This window comes from Castor canadensis, chromosome 12, assembly GCF_047511655.1.
Source record: "Castor canadensis chromosome 12, mCasCan1.hap1v2, whole genome shotgun sequence".
Taxonomy (NCBI): domain Eukaryota; kingdom Metazoa; phylum Chordata; class Mammalia; order Rodentia; family Castoridae; genus Castor; species Castor canadensis.
In genome coordinates, this window is record NC_133397.1 from 119,374,722 (window position 1) to 119,396,474 (window position 21,753).

Consider the following 21,753-nt stretch of genomic DNA (forward strand, 5'->3'; position numbering starts at 1 on the left):
TCCAAGTATTCCAGAACAAGTTCCTATGTTACAATATAAATAATTTTACTTTTGATCAACATTGCTAAGTAGATGTGTTTAACCACCAGCTTATATAAGTTCACGTTTTATCTTAATTTTCTGAATGTGCCATATTTTAATATATAAAATAATGTTAAGCAATATTGTAAGTATGTATTATATTATGTAACTGTGCTAGCATAATTTTACTCTAATAATTTGTAATAAAATAGCTGTTTGTGTAGATATAATGCTTATCAAGTGTTTTATAAATTATGAGAGTATTTGACTTTTCAACACTGAAGAATTGAGCACAGGTATTACCATAATCTGAATAACCCAGACAAAATGGTTTTAGATTTTTCTGATGTATCAAAAACTATGCAAGCAGCAGAGTTTAAGCATTAAATTACTGTTTCTGGGGTGCCATACTGTAGTGTTTTTAATGGTTTAAGAGTAAGGGGAGGTAAGGGGCATTGATTACTGTCAGTTTTCACTTACTTAATTTGTGAAGGCAAAAATTATAATCTACACTTCAAATGAAATTTATTATCAGGTAGAAGAGAATTCAACTCTGATATATTGTAAGAACTTTTGTAAATGTCTTGATTTTACAGAGAATTTTCATATGCTTTACCCTCTGTTTCCATAATGTGCCTGAGGCATAACAGACACCCATAATTATTTATTGAATAAGTAAACGAGTGGATGAAACTAATAGAAACCTAGAGAATCATACTTGTCAATGGATAGAATACAGTAGCCCTGGAAGCTAGCTACCTGATACAATCTTATTACAACATCACCAGTAGGAAACAATTTTCCCTGAATATTTATATATTCCTTGGACCTCTGTTAAATAGTAAACTTCAAAGAGAAATGACTAGTCTCAGCAAAGAGACTACATAATTGTTGAAATTTATAAAACAAAAAAATTTGAATTTTCTGGAAATTGACTGAGGCATATAGCAAATCAAGAGACCCATATCTTCTTGAATATGAGCTACATATCCTTAAATATAGCAGTCATCTCAGGCATTTGAAACAAACCTGATACCAACATTCCCCCACCCTCACCTTCAGCTCCGTGTTCCAGGAACTGCACTCCAAATGATTGCAAACAAGACAAAGGGAATTGCCTTTGTTCCAAATTCACAGATGCGGTCTATAATCCCCATGAGATACAAGATGCTGTAATCTCTTAGCTCTGTACTCTGGAAAGGCTATTTTGGGAAGATGTGTTTCAGAAAACCAACCCCCCCTTTCCTAACCTAACTTTCACTTACAGAATGACCAAGAATACTGGACCCTCAATTGCCCACATTCTTGTATAAGAGAGAATGTCAACTATATTCATCTTCTTACTTCTTACTTTCCTTTTTTTAACCTACCTCTCTTATATATGACCTCCCCTTAGACCAGTTTTTCATATTTCTGTATTTGTATTCGGTCTATATTCTATATATGAGAGAAAACATGCAGCTTTTGGTTTTCTGAACCTGGCTGACTTCACTTAATATGATGTTCACCATTTCCATCCATTTACTTGCAAAGGACAAAATTTCGTTCTCCTTTGGGGCTGAATAAAATCTTTTATATAAATACCACATTTTCTTATTCATTAATCATTTATTTATAAGGTATTTACAAGTAATATTATGCAAAACAAATCCGGAAAGGAGAGTTCACTTATAGGAAAGAGACAACAAAAGAAGGAAGTTAGAAAGATGAATATGGTTGATGTACTTTCTATACAAGAATGAATATAGAATTTTTAAATCTATTGAAATCACCAAAAGAAGGGAACTAAGGTAGACAGGATAAAAATAGAGGGGATGAGACAATTTGAGTTATTATATATGTATTTGAGTTATACAAATATAATACAAATAAAATAAATATATATTATACAAATATATTATACAAATATAGTTATTATACAAATATAATAATAATAATACAAATATAATAAGTCATAATCAAACTCCCTATATAGCTATCTTAGGCAAAAACATGTCTTATTTCAAAAATGAGGAACAAAAAAGTAAAATACATCCTGTTTAGGGCTTGGTAACAGTTGGGAGGGGGATATAATGAAAGGGTGTAGAATGGTGAATATGCTGGAAATATTATGTATTCATGTAAGGAATTGGAAAGATGAGACCTGGTGAAACTATTTTAGGAATGAGGGGAGGAAGAATATAAGAGAATGATGGAGGGGTGAATTTAGCTATGATTTATTGTGAGAGCTTTTGTAAATGTCACAGTGTACCTCCAGTACAACAATAATATGATGACAAGAAAAGAAAAGACAAAAGAAAGAAAAACATTGTATTAATGTAATTTTTTTATGCTGCAGTATCTTTGTGTAACATTTTTGGAAATTTTGGACTAGGGATGTAGCTCAGAGGTACAATGATTCCTTACAATGTCAAGGCCATGGATTAGTCCCCTGCACCACAAATATTTCCAGAAATTTTATTGGTTACCTAAAACCAAAAGTCTGGAAATTTTTGAAGTAATTTATACCAATACTCTCTTTCATTAAGATCACTTTCTAATTGTATGCCTTTTTATGATTTTTCTCTTGAAATATCATAGGAAAGGAAATGCTATACAGAACCTAATGGCCCTATCAGTCAGGAGAGACAAAGCTATGCTTTAGCACCAAAACCTCAACATTTTCAGAGACTTACAATAACCAATTTTATCTTTCATGTTCATCTCAGGCCAACAAGGGAATTAGCAGTAGTCCTTTTGCAATAGTAATATAAACTTCATTTGATATGTGATTTTTTTAATGGTTAAGATGCCTTAAGTAAAACATTGTATGTCTCATATTTTATTGCCAAAACAAATCACATTGACACTACAAAGTCAACAAGACAGTGGAGAACATTTCACCTAAAAGAAAGACCACCAAGTGCTTGTGAATAGTAATACATTCTCTGAAAGAGAGAGAGAGAGAGAGAGAGAGAGAGAGAGAGAGAGAGAGAAAGTTAGAAATAACAACTAACGTAAAAACATAATTCCATTTGGAGGGAATATTTGAAAAACAACAATTCTTGGAATTACCCTACCTACTGCTGCAATCATCTAAACACATACTTACTTGACGTACATACTTATATATATAAGCTTATATAGTCCAAAATATATTCAACAACAATATTTTATTTGATTTTCATAAACAACCCAATGAAGGATATTGTAGGTATTAAGAGCTCACAGTAGAGTTGCATTGCTTGGCTTCCAGTTTCAGTCCCAATATTTTCTGCAGTTTGACGGTGGAGAAATCTTATTACTTACTGGTTCCATGGCTCTGTTTCCTTATTTTAAAAATAAGTATAATCACATTTCTGTTTCTCAATGAGAAACCATGCCACAAAACAACAAAACATATTGTTAGTGTTGTTTAAGGATTTTTTTGCATTTTTATCATATTTATTCACAAGTCATTTTCTAAATGAGGACCTCAGTGAAATCTATAGACTTTAATGTTTTAAGGTTCACATTGCAACAAGTTGACTTAATATTTGATCTTTGATTCAGTGACTGTGTGTACAACATAGTCTCATTTATTTCATTTTGATTTAGTCATATGAAAATGTGATATTTAAGGTTATTTTAGTAATTTTTCCTTTGAGTTGAGATAAATGATTCAGGGGAAAAGAGAAATTGATAGTGTGAGAGGATATTATAGAAGGAGAAAGCAAACAACCCAAGAAGTATGGTGTATTCAGAAGGGTGGCAAGGCAGCAAATTGAGCAAAGGAAGGAAGACAGTGTTTGCTAAGGAAACAGGGTGACTGCTAACCGAATTACTGTCATTGTGCAGCTCAGACTACACTGCTTTTAGAAATTAGATCACGAGAAATGGAAGAGGACTGTGAAACACATATTGAAAGGAAGATGTTATAGGATATCTATAACATCCTAAATCTAGAATTTTCAACATAAGAGTAGTCAAAACAAAAACTGTGAGAGTTTTGACTTTTTGTGATTGAAAAAAAAAACTACTGCAGTAGTTTTCTTGTTCAATTCTGTCAAGATGATAATTTGTGTTATTATTTTTGAGTTTCATAAAAGGCTCCCTTCCTCTTTTTGTCTTGAAATAAGTGTTTTCTGTCACATGATTTCAATATATTTCCAAATTTCACAATCTTTTTGGTTTGTTGACAAGTCTTGTTTCAGTGTTCATCAGCACAAAAAGTACTGATATTGAAACGTATTAATATTGGAAGTGTGACAAAGCCTTGGCTCAAAATGTTTCTGTAATTTCAGGGATCTGGTTAGCAAATATAATCAATTTGCCTTTTTTTCCTTACCTTTACATGAGGCTTTTCCTAAGCATAGGTTCATTTCCTTTTTTCCTTTTCATTATTCTGGTTGGGAGAAGTGGTGGGTTCTTTACTGATTTGAGAAAAATGTATAGCATTCATAGATGTGATATTAATGCAACAATGTTAAAATGTTTAATAATATTTCTATTAAATGCTTTACTATAAAGGTTCTTAGTTACTAGAACATTAGGCTAGTATGTTCAAATGAGAAAACTGAGTTACTGTCTCTTCTTGGTTGATGCTTATTCATTTGTAGACATAAAACCTTAGTATGTGAAATAGATGTGAAGCTACTTCCAACAGGGAGAAAGAATCATGTAAAAATTGTATTTATATATAAAGACAGGAACCTACAAAAAGACATACACATTTCTTGGAGGCCACTACTTTTTGCTTAACATTTTAGAGAACTTTTTCAATTTATTTAAGTCTGCCTCTGGCAACATTTAAGAGTTTAAGCTAAATTGCTGAATTATGGTCCTCAATGTGTGAAGAGACATTCTGAATTTATGCTAGTTTTTCTCCTATAATGTTATTCACATTCTGGATATTAAATAAATTAATAAATATCTGTTAGATAATAAGAATTGAAAAAAATTTTAAGAGCACTTTCAATTGGACACTTTTGAGTTAGGATTTTCTTAACACTGGATTTGATTTTTTTTTCTTTTATTATTCATATGTGCATACAAGGTTTGGTTCATTTCTCCCCCCTGCCCCCACCCCCTCCCTTACCACCCACTCCGCCTCCTCCCTCTCCCTCCCACCCCCTCAATACCCAGCAGAAACTATTTTGCCTTTATTTCTAATTTTGTTGTAGAGAGACAGTAGAGAGTAGCATCAACTTAGGTACACACAATGAAAATGGATTTGATTTTTAAAATTTATATTTTATATTCTCTTATTTTCATTTCAGCTATAGTTATTTATGGGGTACAGTGTGATAATTCAGTACACTATGTAATGTGTGATTACAAATAAGAGTAGTTCTACCTCCTTAAATATAAAAGCAATTCTTTCATTAAATTACAATGATTGTATGTATTTATGAGGTGATTATAATTCCAAAAATAATAAATACTATGTGAATTATTAGAAGAAAGGAGCTTGAAGACTCCATCAAATACAAAGTGATAATAGGAGGAAATTTTCATTAACCTACTTTGATCACAGGGTCTATGTATTGAAATTTCAGTCTGTAACCCACACATATCATACATTTTTTTCAAGAAAAAGCAAAGATTTATTAGTATATCATTATCTTAAAGGGATAAGAGAAGATGAAGGTGAGCCTCTGAATAAAGACCTTTGGGCAACATTGGATGTTTTGTTGAAGCTTCAAATATAGATAATTCTTAAGAAGTATTGCTTTTCTGTTAGGATATTATCAAATGACTTGTTTCATATTTGTGTGTGTGTGTATATGTGTGTGTGATCCTGGGGATTGACCAAGGGTCACACATAGGCTCAGCCCATGTTCTATCAATGAGCTAAGTTTCTGACCAATGAGCTAAGTTCACATTTTTAAGGAAATCCCCTGCTACCTCATTTGTCACATTATAATAACCATAGACCTTCAGAATAAATGGAAATTTCCTGTTTGTATGGCAATGCAGGAAATAAAGAGATTTGGCAACAGGGCATTTATATTAATATTAATAATTATGAGAATTTCTCTGAGGATTGTTAATTAATGATGGCATTCCAGGAAGTAAATGTAACCACTATTTCACTTCTCTATTTTTGTTATGTTTTTGATATCAAGGGCATCACAGATTTATTTGTAGATATTACTTCAGAAGATATAAATGTATTTTGGTTAGTTTGAGGCCTCTCATGTGGGTTTTATGGATCTTCAGTTGCTTATTTAAGGTACAAAATAAACGAAATGAGCAAATACAGGACAATAGCTGACCCTAGTTGAAACATATTATATATTTATATATCTTTAGCTATCCTCAGGTGCCAAAGAAATTTTCCCAAAATATCTGCAAGATATCCCTTATTTTAATGATATCCTATATGAATTGTGTAAACCACCAATTTATTCTTAAAACAACAGGTCAGAGTTATCTGATGAGGCAATGACAAGTATATTTCAAAATTAATAAGGGTCTGCTAGAAATCCTAAAGAGGGGCAGAAAGAGAAAGGCCAGAGGATCAGAATAAGGAAGGAAAGAAGGAAGGAAGAAAAGAGGAAGAAAGGAAGGAAGGAAGGAAGGAAAGAAAGAAAGAAGAAAAGGAAAAAGAAAAATAGCAGAAAATATGTGCAGAAAATTCCATGTGGAAAACAGTGTTCCTTACTTCTTATGTCCTTCTCTTCCTTTGGGGATAAGAGAATATTTATGAGAAATACAAAGAATTACACAAGTTGGAAAGTGTAGAATGGAATGATAGCATGGCTACATGATGACGCAGTGAAGGTGGGAACAGAGCATGAGTTTATAGTACAGCCAGTATTAAAGATAATAATAACATAATGACAGCAATATTATAACAAGTAAATGTATTGAGATTGTCCTGTTTCAGTACACTAAGATAACATTTATATTTGTGTTGATTTGTTTAATTAAGATAATAACTCTGTGAAGTGTGAATTACTTTTTTCTAGTTCATAGATAAATCAAATTTAGAGAGATTACTTTTCAGGGTCCTGATATGTGGAAAGGTCAAGATTTATAGTTTATCTCATTTTTAAGGTCATGTTCTGTACTAGTACATTTTTGGCCTTTGGAAACTTGAGTCAAGTGTGAAATTCACATGATGCCTTCTTCTCTGACTCTCAAACCATTACAACATCAATTCCATATCGCCCACTATCTAGTCCCTCTTCTGGCCTATTTTTATTATAATACTCAATCATATCCAATTAGTATTTTGTACTCATTGCAAATTTTTCTACTCTATTCTTTTGAAAACCATTCTCTGGTAATGAAACAGCCTTCCCTTGCTTTGAAGACAACTCTTTTTCCTCTCCTTCTTGTTCCTCTTAACTCTCATTTACATAAACAGGTAAGTTTCACCTAAACTATAACTTTGTATTCCTCCTGTATGTTGGTACCTTGTCGCTGTCAAGAATCCAGTTCTCTTGCTCTGAAAACTGAACTGGAGTTTATTGGTCTGATCATTGAAATTGCCATCAGATCTGTTTTGTTCATTATCTAGTAAATCAATGGTGAAATACTTTGTGTGTCGTTCCTCAATCAATTACTGCCTTGTTGAAAATTTCCAAACCTGTCTGCTTCTTTCTTCATAGCTGTTTTAAATTGTCTTCATATTTCTACTTGGTTTAAAAGTGATACCTGAAATGCAACACTTCTTGTTATTAATTTTTCAGTTTCCCTAAACCCAATCTGCTGCTTGATCCACTATAAGTGATAAAGGTAATGCCATTCTTTATTAGCCCAAAAATCAAATCACAGAGCCCCTCTCACTCATCTTTTCTCTGTTACCTTTTAGTTCATAACCTCCCATTTTCTGTAACCAGTTTCCACCAAATCTGTGGCATCTATCCTCTTTATATTAGGTACTTATTGCTGAATAACAATCACTCATGTTTCATAATTTTATGGGTTGACCAGTTGGTTCTTCTGCCCCTAGTCAATTATTTTTAGCTGGTCAGTCAACTAAGATGATTGGAATCGTAAGGTACATTTATATCTCTTTATCTTCTCCTTCATCCTAGTTATGTTCAGAGGACAAAAGTCTCAGATCTTTAAGAGATAAAGTCTTCTGTGCAAATCTTAATCAAACTTTGGTTGGTTTCTTATTAGCTGACATTCCATGGTTAGGTAAAGTCACAATCCAATTCCATAGACCATGTCTGAAGAAACTCCACCTAAGTGTGAATACTAATCTACCATACCCTCTTATTTTTCCTTCTTACTGCTATAAGATTTTCATTAATGCAAAAGCATTATTTTAAATTAACATATACCTACTGTACAAAATAAGGAATTTCATTATCATTTACAGAAGATAATTGCATGTTGTCTATTTTGGCCAAATTCACCACTTTTATTACAGTTTTTTATTTCCCTTTTCTATTTCCTCCTTTTCCCTTTCCTTTCCACATCCTTACTCTTCCCTTCACCTTCAGGACCTTATCTTTAAATGTTTCTCAGTTCCCTCGGCCTTTTAATCCATTTGAGGTTCTGCAAAACTTCTAATCCAGTTACTTTCCTATTTAAAACAAACAAACACACAGTAAATGCTTAATGGATTTCATTAAAAAGTTGGTTTTCTTCCTCATGACTTTGAGCATCCCCAAAATACCTTTCCTACCTTGACACTCATTTCTTCCTCTTACCTAACAATGGTTCTGAGAGGGATGAACTAAACTAGGGTACATTGTATGCGTATGTGACATTGTCACAATGAATGCTCTGTACAACTATTATGTACTAATAAAAACATTGAAAATGAATAGTCCTGAAGCAGTGTATTTGCTTCTTGCCATTCTCCTTGCCATTTCTAACAGTTAATAATTCTGCTTTTTCTTACCATAAAGCAATTTCTTCTCATCAATTTTCATTGAAGTCCAACTCATTCTAAAATTGGTTTTAACTTTCCCTATTCTCATCCCTCAGAAATGATTTTTGCCCCAATAAAATCCACAAGGAGTTTATTCTTAACTGTTTCAAAGCAGTGATCATATCTTTCATTTTAGAATTGTTATGTGTTTTTGTATGGCTGTGTCTCTTCTCAGATTTAAAAGAATCTGTAGAATAGCTCAACCTAATAGAATATAATGGAAATATTGTATGTAATTTAAAAATTTCAATGGCTAGTTGAAAAGATACAAAAATCAAACCCAGGAAATTAATATTAATAACAAATTATATTTAGCCTAATATGTTACAAAATATCATTTTAATGTGTAAACAACATACAAATTACTAACATTTTTATGTTCTTGTTACATACTAACTCTATTTCAAAGTCTATTTTACACTTGCAGCAGTCTGCTCAGTCTATCAACATTTCAACTGCTCAGTAGCCAGTTCACCCTTGTGTCCACCATATTGGAAATTACAACTTCATAATTCTAGGAGAAATTTTGGTGAAATACAGAAATCACTGATTTAAAATCAGACCTATTGTCAAAGTCTACCTTTGTCATTTATATATGAGCCTGGGTAAATTACTTATTCTCTCTGGTCCTAAATTTCTTCATGTGACAAAGTTTTGCACAGATTAGTGTTCAGCAAATTACATAACTTTTGATATGGTATTTTTTTACTGTTTTATTATTTATATGTGCATACAAGGCTTGGGTCATTTCTCCCCCTTGTCCCCACCCCCTCCCTTACCACCCACTCCACCCCCTCCCTCTCCCCCCCCAATACCCAGCAGAAACTATTTTGCCCTTATTTCTAATTTTGTTGTAGAGAGAGTATAAGCAATAATAGGAAGGAACAAGGGTTTTTGCTGGTTGAGATAAGGATAGCTATACAGGGCATTGACTCACATTGATTTCCTGTGCGTGGGTGTACCTTCTAGGTCAATTCTTTTTGATCTCACCTTTTCTTTAGTTCCTGGTCCCCTTTTCCTATTGGCTTCAGTTGCTTTCAAGGTATCTGCTTTAGTTTCTCTGCATTAAGGGCAACAAATTACATAACTTTTGATATGGTATTCATTTATTTTTAAAACAAGAGGACCTAACCCATATTTTGTTAATGTGCTTGACAATGCCTAGAACTTAGGTTTTGTACATTGTGGCCACTGAGAAAAGAAGACATTATGCTAATCATTGTCTAGGAATATTAGATAGAAGCTTGACTTTAAGAGAGATGGTCTTCAATGGTAAACATTTACCCATTTATTTATAATATGTTTGCAATATAGATTAAATGCCATTTAATAATCTCATATAAGCTATAAAGCTGGGCCACAGCAGAGGACTTATTAACTATACCTGGGAATATAAGGGCAGATTTCATAAAGATGTTGCTTTAGCTGAATGTACATCATACACAATGATGGAGGAAGGGGATCCTGTGTCTTTATTATGATACGGTGTTTTAAATCTGACTAGTGCTCATATGGTTTGGTGGGGGTTGGGAAAGGAGCAAAGGAAAGCATTGTGATTATTTACAAGGTCCATAACACTCTTGATATCTCCTCATTTTTCCCAGAGCTAGTATCTTCTCATTTTTCCTTGTCCTATTAAATAATATTATCAAATATCTCCATCCTTAATACTTATCTTTCCCTTCTTCTTCAGTTCTAATCTATTCATAAACCTATTGCCTGTATATCTCTGAAGCATATCCTGTTTGTGCCTCACTTCAAGCCACACAGCTCTTTCTAGGACCACTATAAAAGCCTTCCTTCACTCTTACACTCCTATAATCTGGTTTCTTCCCAGAGGCAAGCATCTTTTCTCTTACGGTATTGAATGGTCTTTCAGCAACCTTCTGTTTTGTTTTGTTTTTTTGATTTGAGTGTTTATATTTGTTTATTTATTTTTATTGTGATGGATATGGGTGTCTTATGGAATTTATAATCATTCTTAAAATACATCAAATGTATTATACTTAAATTCATCCCCTCAACTTTATAACCTCAAGGACTCTTTATTCATATTCTACAAGTCTGAGTTAGCCTGACACTTTCCTAACCTTGTCAGTGTTACCTCCCTATTTTTCAGCCTGTTGTCTTTTTTGCTTATGTTTTTAAAACTAATGTTCCTTGGGTATTATAAGGTTTTTTCATCAGTGAGTAATTCCTTTATCTAGAGTGCTGTTTCTCTGATCTTCAAATGACTAGTGCTTTAGTTCTTCAAATCACAGTCAAGGTCACTTTTCTCAATGATACTTTGCCTAACTACTAAGTCTCAAATAGTCTGATAGTGAAACCACTCTCTGTTTCCATAGTGTTACTTCATACTAGGTCTTGTTGCAATTTGCAATTATTGTATCATCACTTTTATTGCTAATATATTTACTTGCATAGTTTCTCTTCCTTCCACTAGAATGTAAGCTCTCTTAGATAAGAACCTTTCTGTCTCACCCATCATTTTATCCTCAACTACACTCTAGTGCTTGGTGAAAACACAACACTTACTCCAAATGCTCAATTGAGTTGAATTTTCCGCCACTTGTACAATTATTCTCTTTCAAAGGATGTCATTAACGTTAAGGAGGAAAAGAGATGTGAATTCTTATATTTAGAGTCATATGAGATATGAAATATATTTGGCCATCAAAAATAGTACTGTTCTTGACACATATTAACCACAAGACATAAGGAAGCATGAAATGACAACTTCTCAGTTCAAGGGGATTTAAATTTTGCATCCATCTTAAATCATTTTTGTTGTTGTTTTGACACAGCATCTTTATGTATCCCAGATTAGCCTTAAACTCTTGATCACTGTGCCTCAATATCAGGTGTGCATCCTCACACCAGGCATCCCTTTAAATCTTAATGGTAATATTTAAATAACTAAAAATTTGTGTTAAGAGAGAGAAACAGCTGAATTGGTTACCTTGTTTATTTTTCAAATGGAAATATTGCAAATGTTTGTAGGCTGATTAAACAGTATTTTGAGTACGCATTCAGTTGCCTTTAATCATAACTTTCCTTCTATTAGAGGAGAACATAAGAAATAAGATCTAACATTAATTAAGAGGAGAACATAAGAAATAAGACCTATTAGTTAAATAATATATGAATAATGACTGATGTATATATTTAATGCCAGTTTAAAAAGGTTAACGTTTCTTCAATACAAAAGTCATTAAATCTTAAAAGGCATTTTTATTTTCCTGGGAGATTTTATGAATGTATTTCACCTGTTGAGTCAACAGTTGATAACTCTTTCAAGATCAATAATAAATAATTTGTACTGTACATATTTATTCATGTTACCATTTACTTTGTAAACTGAGCTTTTTCTCAGGTATATAAATAGGAGCTAGAACGAACACTGACAACTTCGAATCAAAATGAAGTTCCTCCTGTTCCTTTCAGCCATTGGGCTCTGCTCGGCTCAATATGATCCACAAACTCAACAGGGACGGACCTCTATCGTCCACCTGTTTGAGTGGCGCTGGGTTGACATTGCTAAGGAATGTGAGAGATACTTAGCCCCCAATGGATATGGAGGTGTACAGGTAAGTTTGGTTCACAGTATAAATTGAAGAATTTACTGGGTTTGTGGAAAATGCTATTTTAATCAGTTTTAATGAATCTGGAGAAGCATTTTATTTTAAATATAAGTATTCTAAAAACAATTTTCTTAGGAAGAAAACATTTAGTATTGTTGGCAACTTTACATTTTTTAGGACATCTCCAATGTGCTGCTAATATTTGCAAGTTGTTATAAAGTAATGCATTGTGTTAGTAATACTTTAGATTCTTGATTAGTTTCTAGAACTTATAATGATATCAATAAATATTAACTAGAAATAATACAAATATTTTTATTTGTAGGTGTCTCCACCCAATGAAAATATTATTGTTAACAGTCCTTTTAGACCTTGGTGGGAAAGATATCAACCAATTAGTTATAAAATATGCACAAGATCTGGAAATGAAGATGAATTCAAAGACATGGTGACTAGGTGCAACAACGTTGGTGTAAGTGGATTCAAGTTTCCTTTAAAAGTGTTCTGCAGAAAAATATTTTCAGTCTCTTGTCTCTTGTTCTGCTTGAGAACTTTTTCCTGTTTATACTTTTACAATACTTCATACTTTAGTTGTTACTTAAAATAAATTATTGCCACGTGTTCAACTTTTGTAAATTATATATATATATATATATCTCACATATCTACTAAAAGATAGATCATTTAGAGTTTAAAGGCAAGTTTACTTATAAAACAGAACCTTGACTGCTAAGCCTTATAGTATACCCATTACCAGATAGGATGCTCTCAGTTTTATGTGATCTATACAGCCACCTATATTCCCTGGGTTTTTATCACAATCATTGCTTTTAATAGTGAATAGCCATTTTCTCCTTAAAATGAGAATCATAATGAGAGTAATATTTACCTTCATGCCTTCAGATGTTAAGCAGAATAGAAGCAAACTGCTTCTTTCCTTGGAACCCACTGAAATTTCAAAAGTGAAAAATCTCTCTCCCTTGGTTGATTCCTACCTCTGCAAAGAAAGACTCTTTTCATTCTTCATAGTTATGGTATTTTCTAGTTTTCTGCATTTATCAGTTATGTAAATGTCTTATGAAGAAGCTAGAAAACTTGGAGGTCTTCATTTCAAATTACTTTCATTTCAAGCCAACTTTTGCTACTTTGGGAAATACAGTTATAAAATAGCAAAGATAGTTTGAAGTTTCCTTCACATGCTGTAATGTTTACTGAATAATGCTTTACTTTTCTACCTAAAGTTAAAGTACAGACTTTGCTTTTCAGGTCCGTATCTACGTGGATGCTGTAATTAACCACATGTGTGCTGAGAGTGGAGGTTCAGGGACAGGCAGTACTTGTGGAAGTTACTTCAATGCTCAGAACAGGGAGTTTTCTGCAGTTGCGTACTCAGCTTGGGATTTTAATGATGGTAAATGCAAAACTTCAAGTGGAGGCATTGAGACCTATAGTGATGCTGCTCAGGTAACTTTGTGCTTTTCTTCTTAATTATCAGAATAAAGAACTATCTGTGCCTTTAATATGCAGCTATGGCTTATTAAACACCATTTCAGATACTAAGTTATATCCCTTATATACAAGTTACCAGAACAATCTGTATAAAAATAAGAACTCACCCCAATATTCAAAAACTTTCCACACATCATGGGACTACCTGGTAGAGCATTGCCTGGCATGCATAAGGCTTTGTGTTTGACTATTTGTAGCACATACAAATATGCAAACAGACACACTCACACACACACACATGCACCCACACACAGAGAAAGAAAGAAAATTCCTAAATCTGCTGAAAAGCTCATCTATTTTATTCCCTACATTCTCCACTTTTTGTTAGAAATATTTTGAAGTTACACCCACAGCAGAATTTCAGTACCACCAGCACCCCTGTAAACTCATTACGGAAATGTCTATTGGTGAATAAGGGACCGCATGAATAATCACAAGGACTCTTAGGAGAGAGATGATGTTTCATCAATGAATCACAAAATGTTTATCTCAACAGGTCAGAGATTGTCGTTTGGTTGGCCTTCTTGATCTTGCACTTGGCAATGATTACGTTCGTACCAAGGTCGCTGATTATATGAACAATCTCATCGACATTGGAGTAGCAGGATTCAGACTTGATGCTTCTAAGCACATGTGGCCTGGTGACATCAAGGCAGTTTTGGATAAATTGCATAATCTAAACACAAAGTGGTTCGCTTCAGGAAGCAAACCTTTCATTTTCCAAGAGGTACAGCTCTCTCTCTCTCTCTGTCTCTCTCTCCCTCTTGCTGTGATCACATAAAATAATATCACTTTGTTAACTAGAGAAAAAAAGGACATATTAAGCAACTTCTGTAGAATAAAGGCCAGGTGAATTTTGTGGAGCAGGAGTCTTTATTTTCCTTATATTCAGAGCAGCACACTAAACTTCTTACCACAATAGGCTCTATGGATGTGCAGAGGATTTAAGTCTGTAGATTTCACTCTGCCATTTCCTGTACTACCCAACACCATTATGCAAGGAAGAAAATCATAAGGTTGCTGTGGTTCAAGCTAGTCTATCTGAGTTTGGATCCTGGCTAAAATACTATCAGCTGTGTAAGCCTATAGGCTAATTGATTAAGCTTTCTGTGCAATAATTTCTCCACACAAAAAAATAATGATAATGTTTATTTATTTTTCCTTGGAAAATTAAATGAGTTTAATATCAAGCATAGAGAAATGTGAATCAGACAGTAAATGCTGAGCTAATGTCAGCAATTGTTATTATTTATGTATGAGAGTAAATTTGGTCAACATTCTCACAAGACATCAACTCACCTTTTCATTTGGCTTATGGAATTAAGTCAGAATGTGGATAATGAGAGGAGATAAACCATTATGTATGTGGGGGTATAACACACATATCCATGGAAAAATCACGAGAAAACTCCCTGTGTGGCTATCTTTATCTCAAGCTAGCAAAACCGTCATATTTTTCTTTTTATCTTTTCTCTTTTGCAAAACTGGAGAACAGAAGGGCAGAACATGTCCTGTCCATGGAGGAGGGTTGGCATCAGTAGAAGGAGAAGGTGGTGAGGAAAGGGTGTAGGAGATTTAATACAGTGCAAAAAATGTGCACATGTGCATGTGAATACAAAATGATATTTGTTGAAATGTTCCATAAGTCCTGGGAGAGATAATAAAGGGGGCGGTAGAGGGAATGATTTCCAGTATGATATATTTGATACATTGTAAGGACATTTGTAAATCCCACAATGTTCTCCAACTCAGCACAACTATAAAGGAAAAATATTAATAAAAAAAGAGTGGTATCATAAAAATAAAGAGACTAGAACTTAAGTCAGAAAGAGCAGTCAGCACTGCCAACTGGAACACAGAAGTCAAATATATGTGGTCTGAAACTATTTGAGAAAAGAAAACATAACAACTTGGTATAGAGATGGTGTAAACTTAATTTTATAGCATCATATTTTGTCCATTACAATCATTTAAGTTATGTTAACATGATGTTTCTCCTATATTTCTGTTAGGTCATTGATCTGGGTGGTGAAGCAATCACAAGTAGTGAGTACTTTGGAAATGGCCGGGTGACAGAATTCAAGTATGGTGCCAAGCTCGGCAAAGTTATCCGCAAGTGGGATGGAGAAAAGATGTCGTACTTAAAGTAAGTAAAATATAATTTGTCATTTGAAATAAATCGCAGTTCTTTTAGTCATATTATTCCTATCTGAGTTATCCTCTTATAGTCTTCTTATTTAGAAAATTGTCTAGAAATAGATATTAATAATACATACTGTTCCCTAAACCCCACTTAACCATTTTTTAAAAATTAGAATGTCAATCACAAACATTCTAGAAACTTAAACATTGCCAAAAGATTTTTTTACCTCTATCCAATATGAGTATTCTGGATTTCTTTAATGTTTGCCTATATTTTGTTAAAATCAAGTTGTTATTTAAAGGACCTTACCAATTACAAAATAACTATTATGGAGGCATTGTATGCAATTTATACCTCTTTTATGAATTAGTTAATTTGAAATACTAAAATGTTAGTATTATAGTAGTACTGTATTGATTCCTCACTTTATCCCAGGTTGCCATTCTGTATAGTGTGATATGATTGCTGTCCTTTTCAAATTATAATTATAATATACTGAATTATAATATACTGAGACCTTTAAAAAGACTTCTTTTAAAAACAAAAATGTTATATAGGCAACATGAATGATATGTAAACAATCCATACATACAGAGATGGAATGCATTTGTAGATTGCACATATGTACTTACAAACACAAGTACAGGTAAATTAAATCCTATGGAACAGCCAATGCATTAGAAAGTTTATCTGAGGATGCTACATAAAAGGAGGTGCAGATTTACTTAATCTATTGTAAAAGAGTACACATGTGCATGTATAATTATTTTTCCAACAGGAACTGGGGAGAAGGTTGGGGTTTCATGCCTTCTGACAGAGCCCTTGTCTTTGTGGACAACCATGATAATCAACGAGGACACGGGGCTGGAGGAGCATCCATTCTTACATTCTGGGATGCTAGGTAGGAAACAAAGTTCTTTCCATCTTTTACCTGCTTTCAAATGGTGGTACTAGTCTTTGATCACACTGTATCTTGTAACTTTCAGACTGTATAAAATGGCAGTTGGATTTATGCTTGCTCACCCATATGGGTTTACACGTGTGATGTCGAGCTACCGTTGGCAAAGAAATATTCAAAATGGACAAGTAAGTTTGAAGTTGCTCAAAGTATCTTTTTCTCAAGAAATGAAAGTGCCTGTTTTTAACTTTAGAAGAGTTCATTATATTCAGTATTTACACATCAAGTGTTTATCTAAATGAAACCTGATATTGCATGCTAGTTTAACAATGTAGAGGATTTAAAAGAAATAAAATTTAAGCTCTTTCTTGTCTAAAATTCTTATGAAAATCTTTCAGAAGTATGACAAATAAACCTCCTGTCACCAAGAAACAAAGTAATGAAAATAAGAACACTATACAGAGAGTAAAATGTTAACTTCTCACAAGTAGCTACCTCTTATAGTTGTATCGAATTGAACATACAAAATACTTATTAAGATCTTAAAACTGTTCCTTCTGTAGTATGAGCAATAAAATTATTTGCCATATAATTTAAAATTTTCTATGGAATGAAAAGAAATGATTCGTTTAAACTGAGGTTAAATAGGAAAAACATAAGAGTAAGAAAATTATGTGTACTCAAGACTACAAATTTGCAGACTATTTCAGGAAAAAAAGGAGAAATACAACTGGGAGTATGTTAAAGACATTAATCTGAATGACAAGTTAAAACACTGATGAAGAAATAACATGATAAACATATTTTAAAATGTAGAAGAAAGTTTCCTTTTTATGCTGAAGTTTTCACAGGAAGCATCATATAGAAACTTCATACTTTAAGCAGAAACTTCCTTTTCCCGAAGTCAAACAGTTATTTACATAGCTATTTTTCTAATTCCAAACAATTTGAGAAACTCGCTGTCTGTCTAGCAACACATTCTATTGAAGGATAGCTTCAGTATTTATGATGTGCCCCTTTAATTTGAGGCAACTGCTGATATTTCCATGAAATAGTTATGATATCAAAAGTCTTGGATTATTTACTATTCCTTTTTTCCCTTTATGAAGGTTTCAGCATGCTAAAAACTCTTAGTTTTGTACAAGTGATGATTTTACACTGATAACCCTCCAAAATTACTTTGTTTTATTATCTAGATATGTCTTTCAATGTGCCAAGAATGCAAAAAAATTTAAAACTTTGGTCAATTTTGTAAAGAATGCTAAGAGGTATTGGTTACCACATTGATAGAAAACTAACTGATATTAATTTGGGAATCTTTCTGTTCAAACCATTTTCATATCAATTGCTTAATTTTATAGGTACCAAGCAATATTTCTACTTTACACATGGGAAAACTGAGGCAGACACAAGTTATGTATACTGACAGATTTTTAGACAAGTACTATTGGAAGATAGGTTTTAATTCCAATTTTCTTCCATCAGTGCACTTAAAGTTTCAATGACACTGAAGTGCTTCCAGTGATGTGAAGAAGTCATTGATTGAAAACAAAAGAATTGGATAAAAATACATTGTTCTTTTGAAATAGGTCACTGGAGAAAGAGTCTACAGAGAGGATAACATCTCAGAAAATGAATATAAAAGAACTGAATGAGTTGAATTTTAAATATAAACAGTGCAGAGACACAGTAGCAAAATCAATGGGGTTTGGTGTAACAGAGAAAGAAGAGGCATATATGTGTATATTAACAATCTGAACGTTTTTGTTTTTCATAATTAAGGATGCTAATGATTGGATTGGACCTCCCAATAATAATGGAGTAATTAAAGAAGTAACAATTAATGCAGACACTACTTGTGGCAATGACTGGGTCTGTGAACATCGATGGCGTCAAATAAGGTGGGAATGTTTATTTACAGATATCCTCTAACAGGATTCTTAACCTATTTTTTTAATGTCTTGAAGTTTAATGGTACCGGCATTTCATATGACATTGTGCTTTTAGGAACATGGTTATCTTCCGAAATGTAGTTGATGGCCAGCCTTTTTCAAACTGGTGGGATAATGGTAGCAACCAAGTGGCCTTTGGAAGAGGAAACAGAGGATTCATTGTCTTTAACAATGATGACTGGTAAGTAGCTCTCAGTTACAAATCATCCTTTATGCTACTATAATCTTAGTTTATTCTTTTCTTCCTTGATTATTTATTTTTTTGTTTCAGTACTGCCATATTTGTTCCCCAACTCCTTGTCTCAACTACTCCTCTGTCTGCTACTGTGGCATACAGTCTCATTTGTGCCTCTGTGACAAATAATATTTTAAAAATATGTGTGAGAAATATGCATAATATGGTCAAGGATTTCCTCAGGAAATATTTGAGTTCACTTGTTATACTTCACATTGCTGTCCATTCATTGTTTAAACTTATATCCTGTACCTTTCCTCTAATGATTCCCTCCAAAGAGGTTTGGAGACCCTCTGTAAACAATTGAAATTTCTCAGTCCAAACATAACTTCTACTCATGTTCAGAGCATTTTAGGCTAAATTATATTTTGGTGGCCTAATAAAAACTAAGTCAGTCTAGTATGTCATTTTTTTGCCAAGAAGTTCTTAGCAAGCTCTTTAATTAATGTCTTTTCTGAATGATGAGCCAAAATAAATTCATAAAATTAAATTTATGCTTCAAACTCTGTACTTCATAGAAATACTAAATTATTTTTTATTTCCTATTCAAATTCTTTAAAACCTTTTGGAAAAAGTCAGTTTTGAAAAAATAGTGATGATTCTTGAAAGTAATTGGTATTTTCTTAAGTTCCAAAATGGACGTATTTAAAGTATTTATGTTTACCATGGGTGGTAATTCTATCTAAGGGTGCCAATTCTCTCTGAGTATCTTTACTGATGTTCTTTGACTTCTGTTTTTTGTGAAAATTCAGCACAGACTAGGAAGTTGTGAGGTCTTTGATATATTACCTTTGGTCCTGACATCAATTGAGTGGTCTCTGTGTTTGCTTTTTTTTCTTATTGAGACTTTGTCAGCTAGGAGTTTTACAGTACAAAGTTAATCTCTTTATTTGCTTTAGAGATAGCCCACATTCTTGCATTTGACAGAGTTGAATTTTAGTTAAATATAAAATTTTGTTTTTCAGGTCATTTTCATCTACTTTGCAAACTGGCCTTCCTGCTGGCACATATTGTGATGTCATTTCTGGAGATAAAGTTAATAGCTATTGTTCTGGGATTAGTGTCACTGTTAACAGTGATGGCACTGCCTATTTCTCTATTAGTAACTCTGCTGAAGACCCCTTTATTGCAATTCATGTTGATTCAAAATTATAAAATACAAATTAAATCTTTAGAGAAAGAGCTATAACCACACGTGTTTGTCTTCTTGTTTGTAATAATTCTTATTATTCATTAACATTTAGTGGACATTGTAAGTAATCAGCTTGAAAAAAATCTTTAAAAACATATTAAATCACATATGCAATTATAACTACAACCAAAATGTTATTATTTTGGGCTACTTACTTTACTTAATTTTGAAAATAATTTCTAAGAGCTAAGAAAGGCATCCTGACAAATGTACTTTTTTTTTTTATTAATACCACTGTCCACTATGCATCTTACATTTCTGGTTCTCATATTTCTTCCATAGAGAGTTTCTATCAATTAGGTAGAGTTTATTTAACGATGATTTCCACTAAAATCCAGCTCATTCATTTGGTTTCCACAACAAGAAATGAGTTAAAATTAGAAGAAACTTTAATTATGCATATCATAATTCTTACTTATATTGAGTACATAGGAATGTTATACTTTCTATATAGTCTTCCTCTCACTTTCTTTGTCTGGCTTGACTTGCTATTGTGTGGCTTTAAATCAGGAACCAGACAAGGATGCCCGCTATCTCCACTCCTATTCAACATAGTACTGGAATTCCTAGCCAGAGCAATTAGGCAAGAAGAAGGAATAAAAGGAATATAAATAGGTAAAGAAACTGTCAAAATATCCCTATTTGCAGATGACATGATCCTATACCTTAAAGACCCAAAAAACTCTACTCAGAAGCTTCTGGACATCATCAATAGCTATAGCAAGATAGCAGGATATAAAATCAACATAGAAAAATCATTAGCATTTCTATACACTAACAATGAGCAAACTGAAAAAGAATATATGAAAACAATTCCATTTATAATAGCCTCAAAAAAAACAAATACCTAAGTGTAAACCTAACAAAAGATGTGAATGACCCCTACAAGGAAAACTATAAACTTCTGAAGAAAGAGATTGAGGAAGACTATAGAAAGTGGAGAGATCTCCCATGCTCATGGATTGGTAGAAGCAACATAGTAAAAATGTCTATACTCCTAAATTTCTTGTCTTTACATCTATGAATGTTTGTTTAAGGCTTCCATGGCACTTTGTGCCCCAGATTTTCTTCTTAACTCTGTATCTATTTATTCTCCTTCCTGTGAATTTCTACATAAAATTTCTTATTTCATACACCTAGATCTTCTTATAACTCTCACTTTTCTTCTCATGCTTAAATAAGAAGATGGAAGTTATAACTTATAAACTCCACCTTCCTTTTACATGTCCTCTTATGAAGCAGATTCACTGTTGATGATTTTCCACTTCAACTCATTGCATCTTGGGCTGCACTTTCTACTATTTTATGAGTCATGTGTAATAGAATGCACACACAAATAAGAAGTTCAATGAAACCTGCTAATTACTT

General features: G+C 32.9%; 1 protein-coding gene across 1 annotated transcript; it reads left to right on the forward strand.

Moving 5' to 3' along the window:
• The first annotated feature begins 12,264 nt into the window (after positions 1–12,264).
• On the forward strand, positions 12,265–20,348 carry LOC109673952 (pancreatic alpha-amylase-like). Its single transcript, XM_020151088.2, has 10 exons — positions 12,265–12,462; positions 12,782–12,928; positions 13,723–13,920; positions 14,462–14,692; positions 15,978–16,111; positions 16,887–17,009; positions 17,095–17,194; positions 18,789–18,907; positions 19,014–19,139; positions 20,159–20,348. The coding sequence occupies exons 1-10, from the start codon at positions 12,295–12,297 to the stop codon at positions 20,346–20,348; spliced, it is 1,536 nt and encodes a 511-aa protein (XP_020006677.2). The 5' UTR covers positions 12,265–12,294.
• The last annotated feature ends 1,405 nt before the right edge of the window (positions 20,349–21,753 follow it).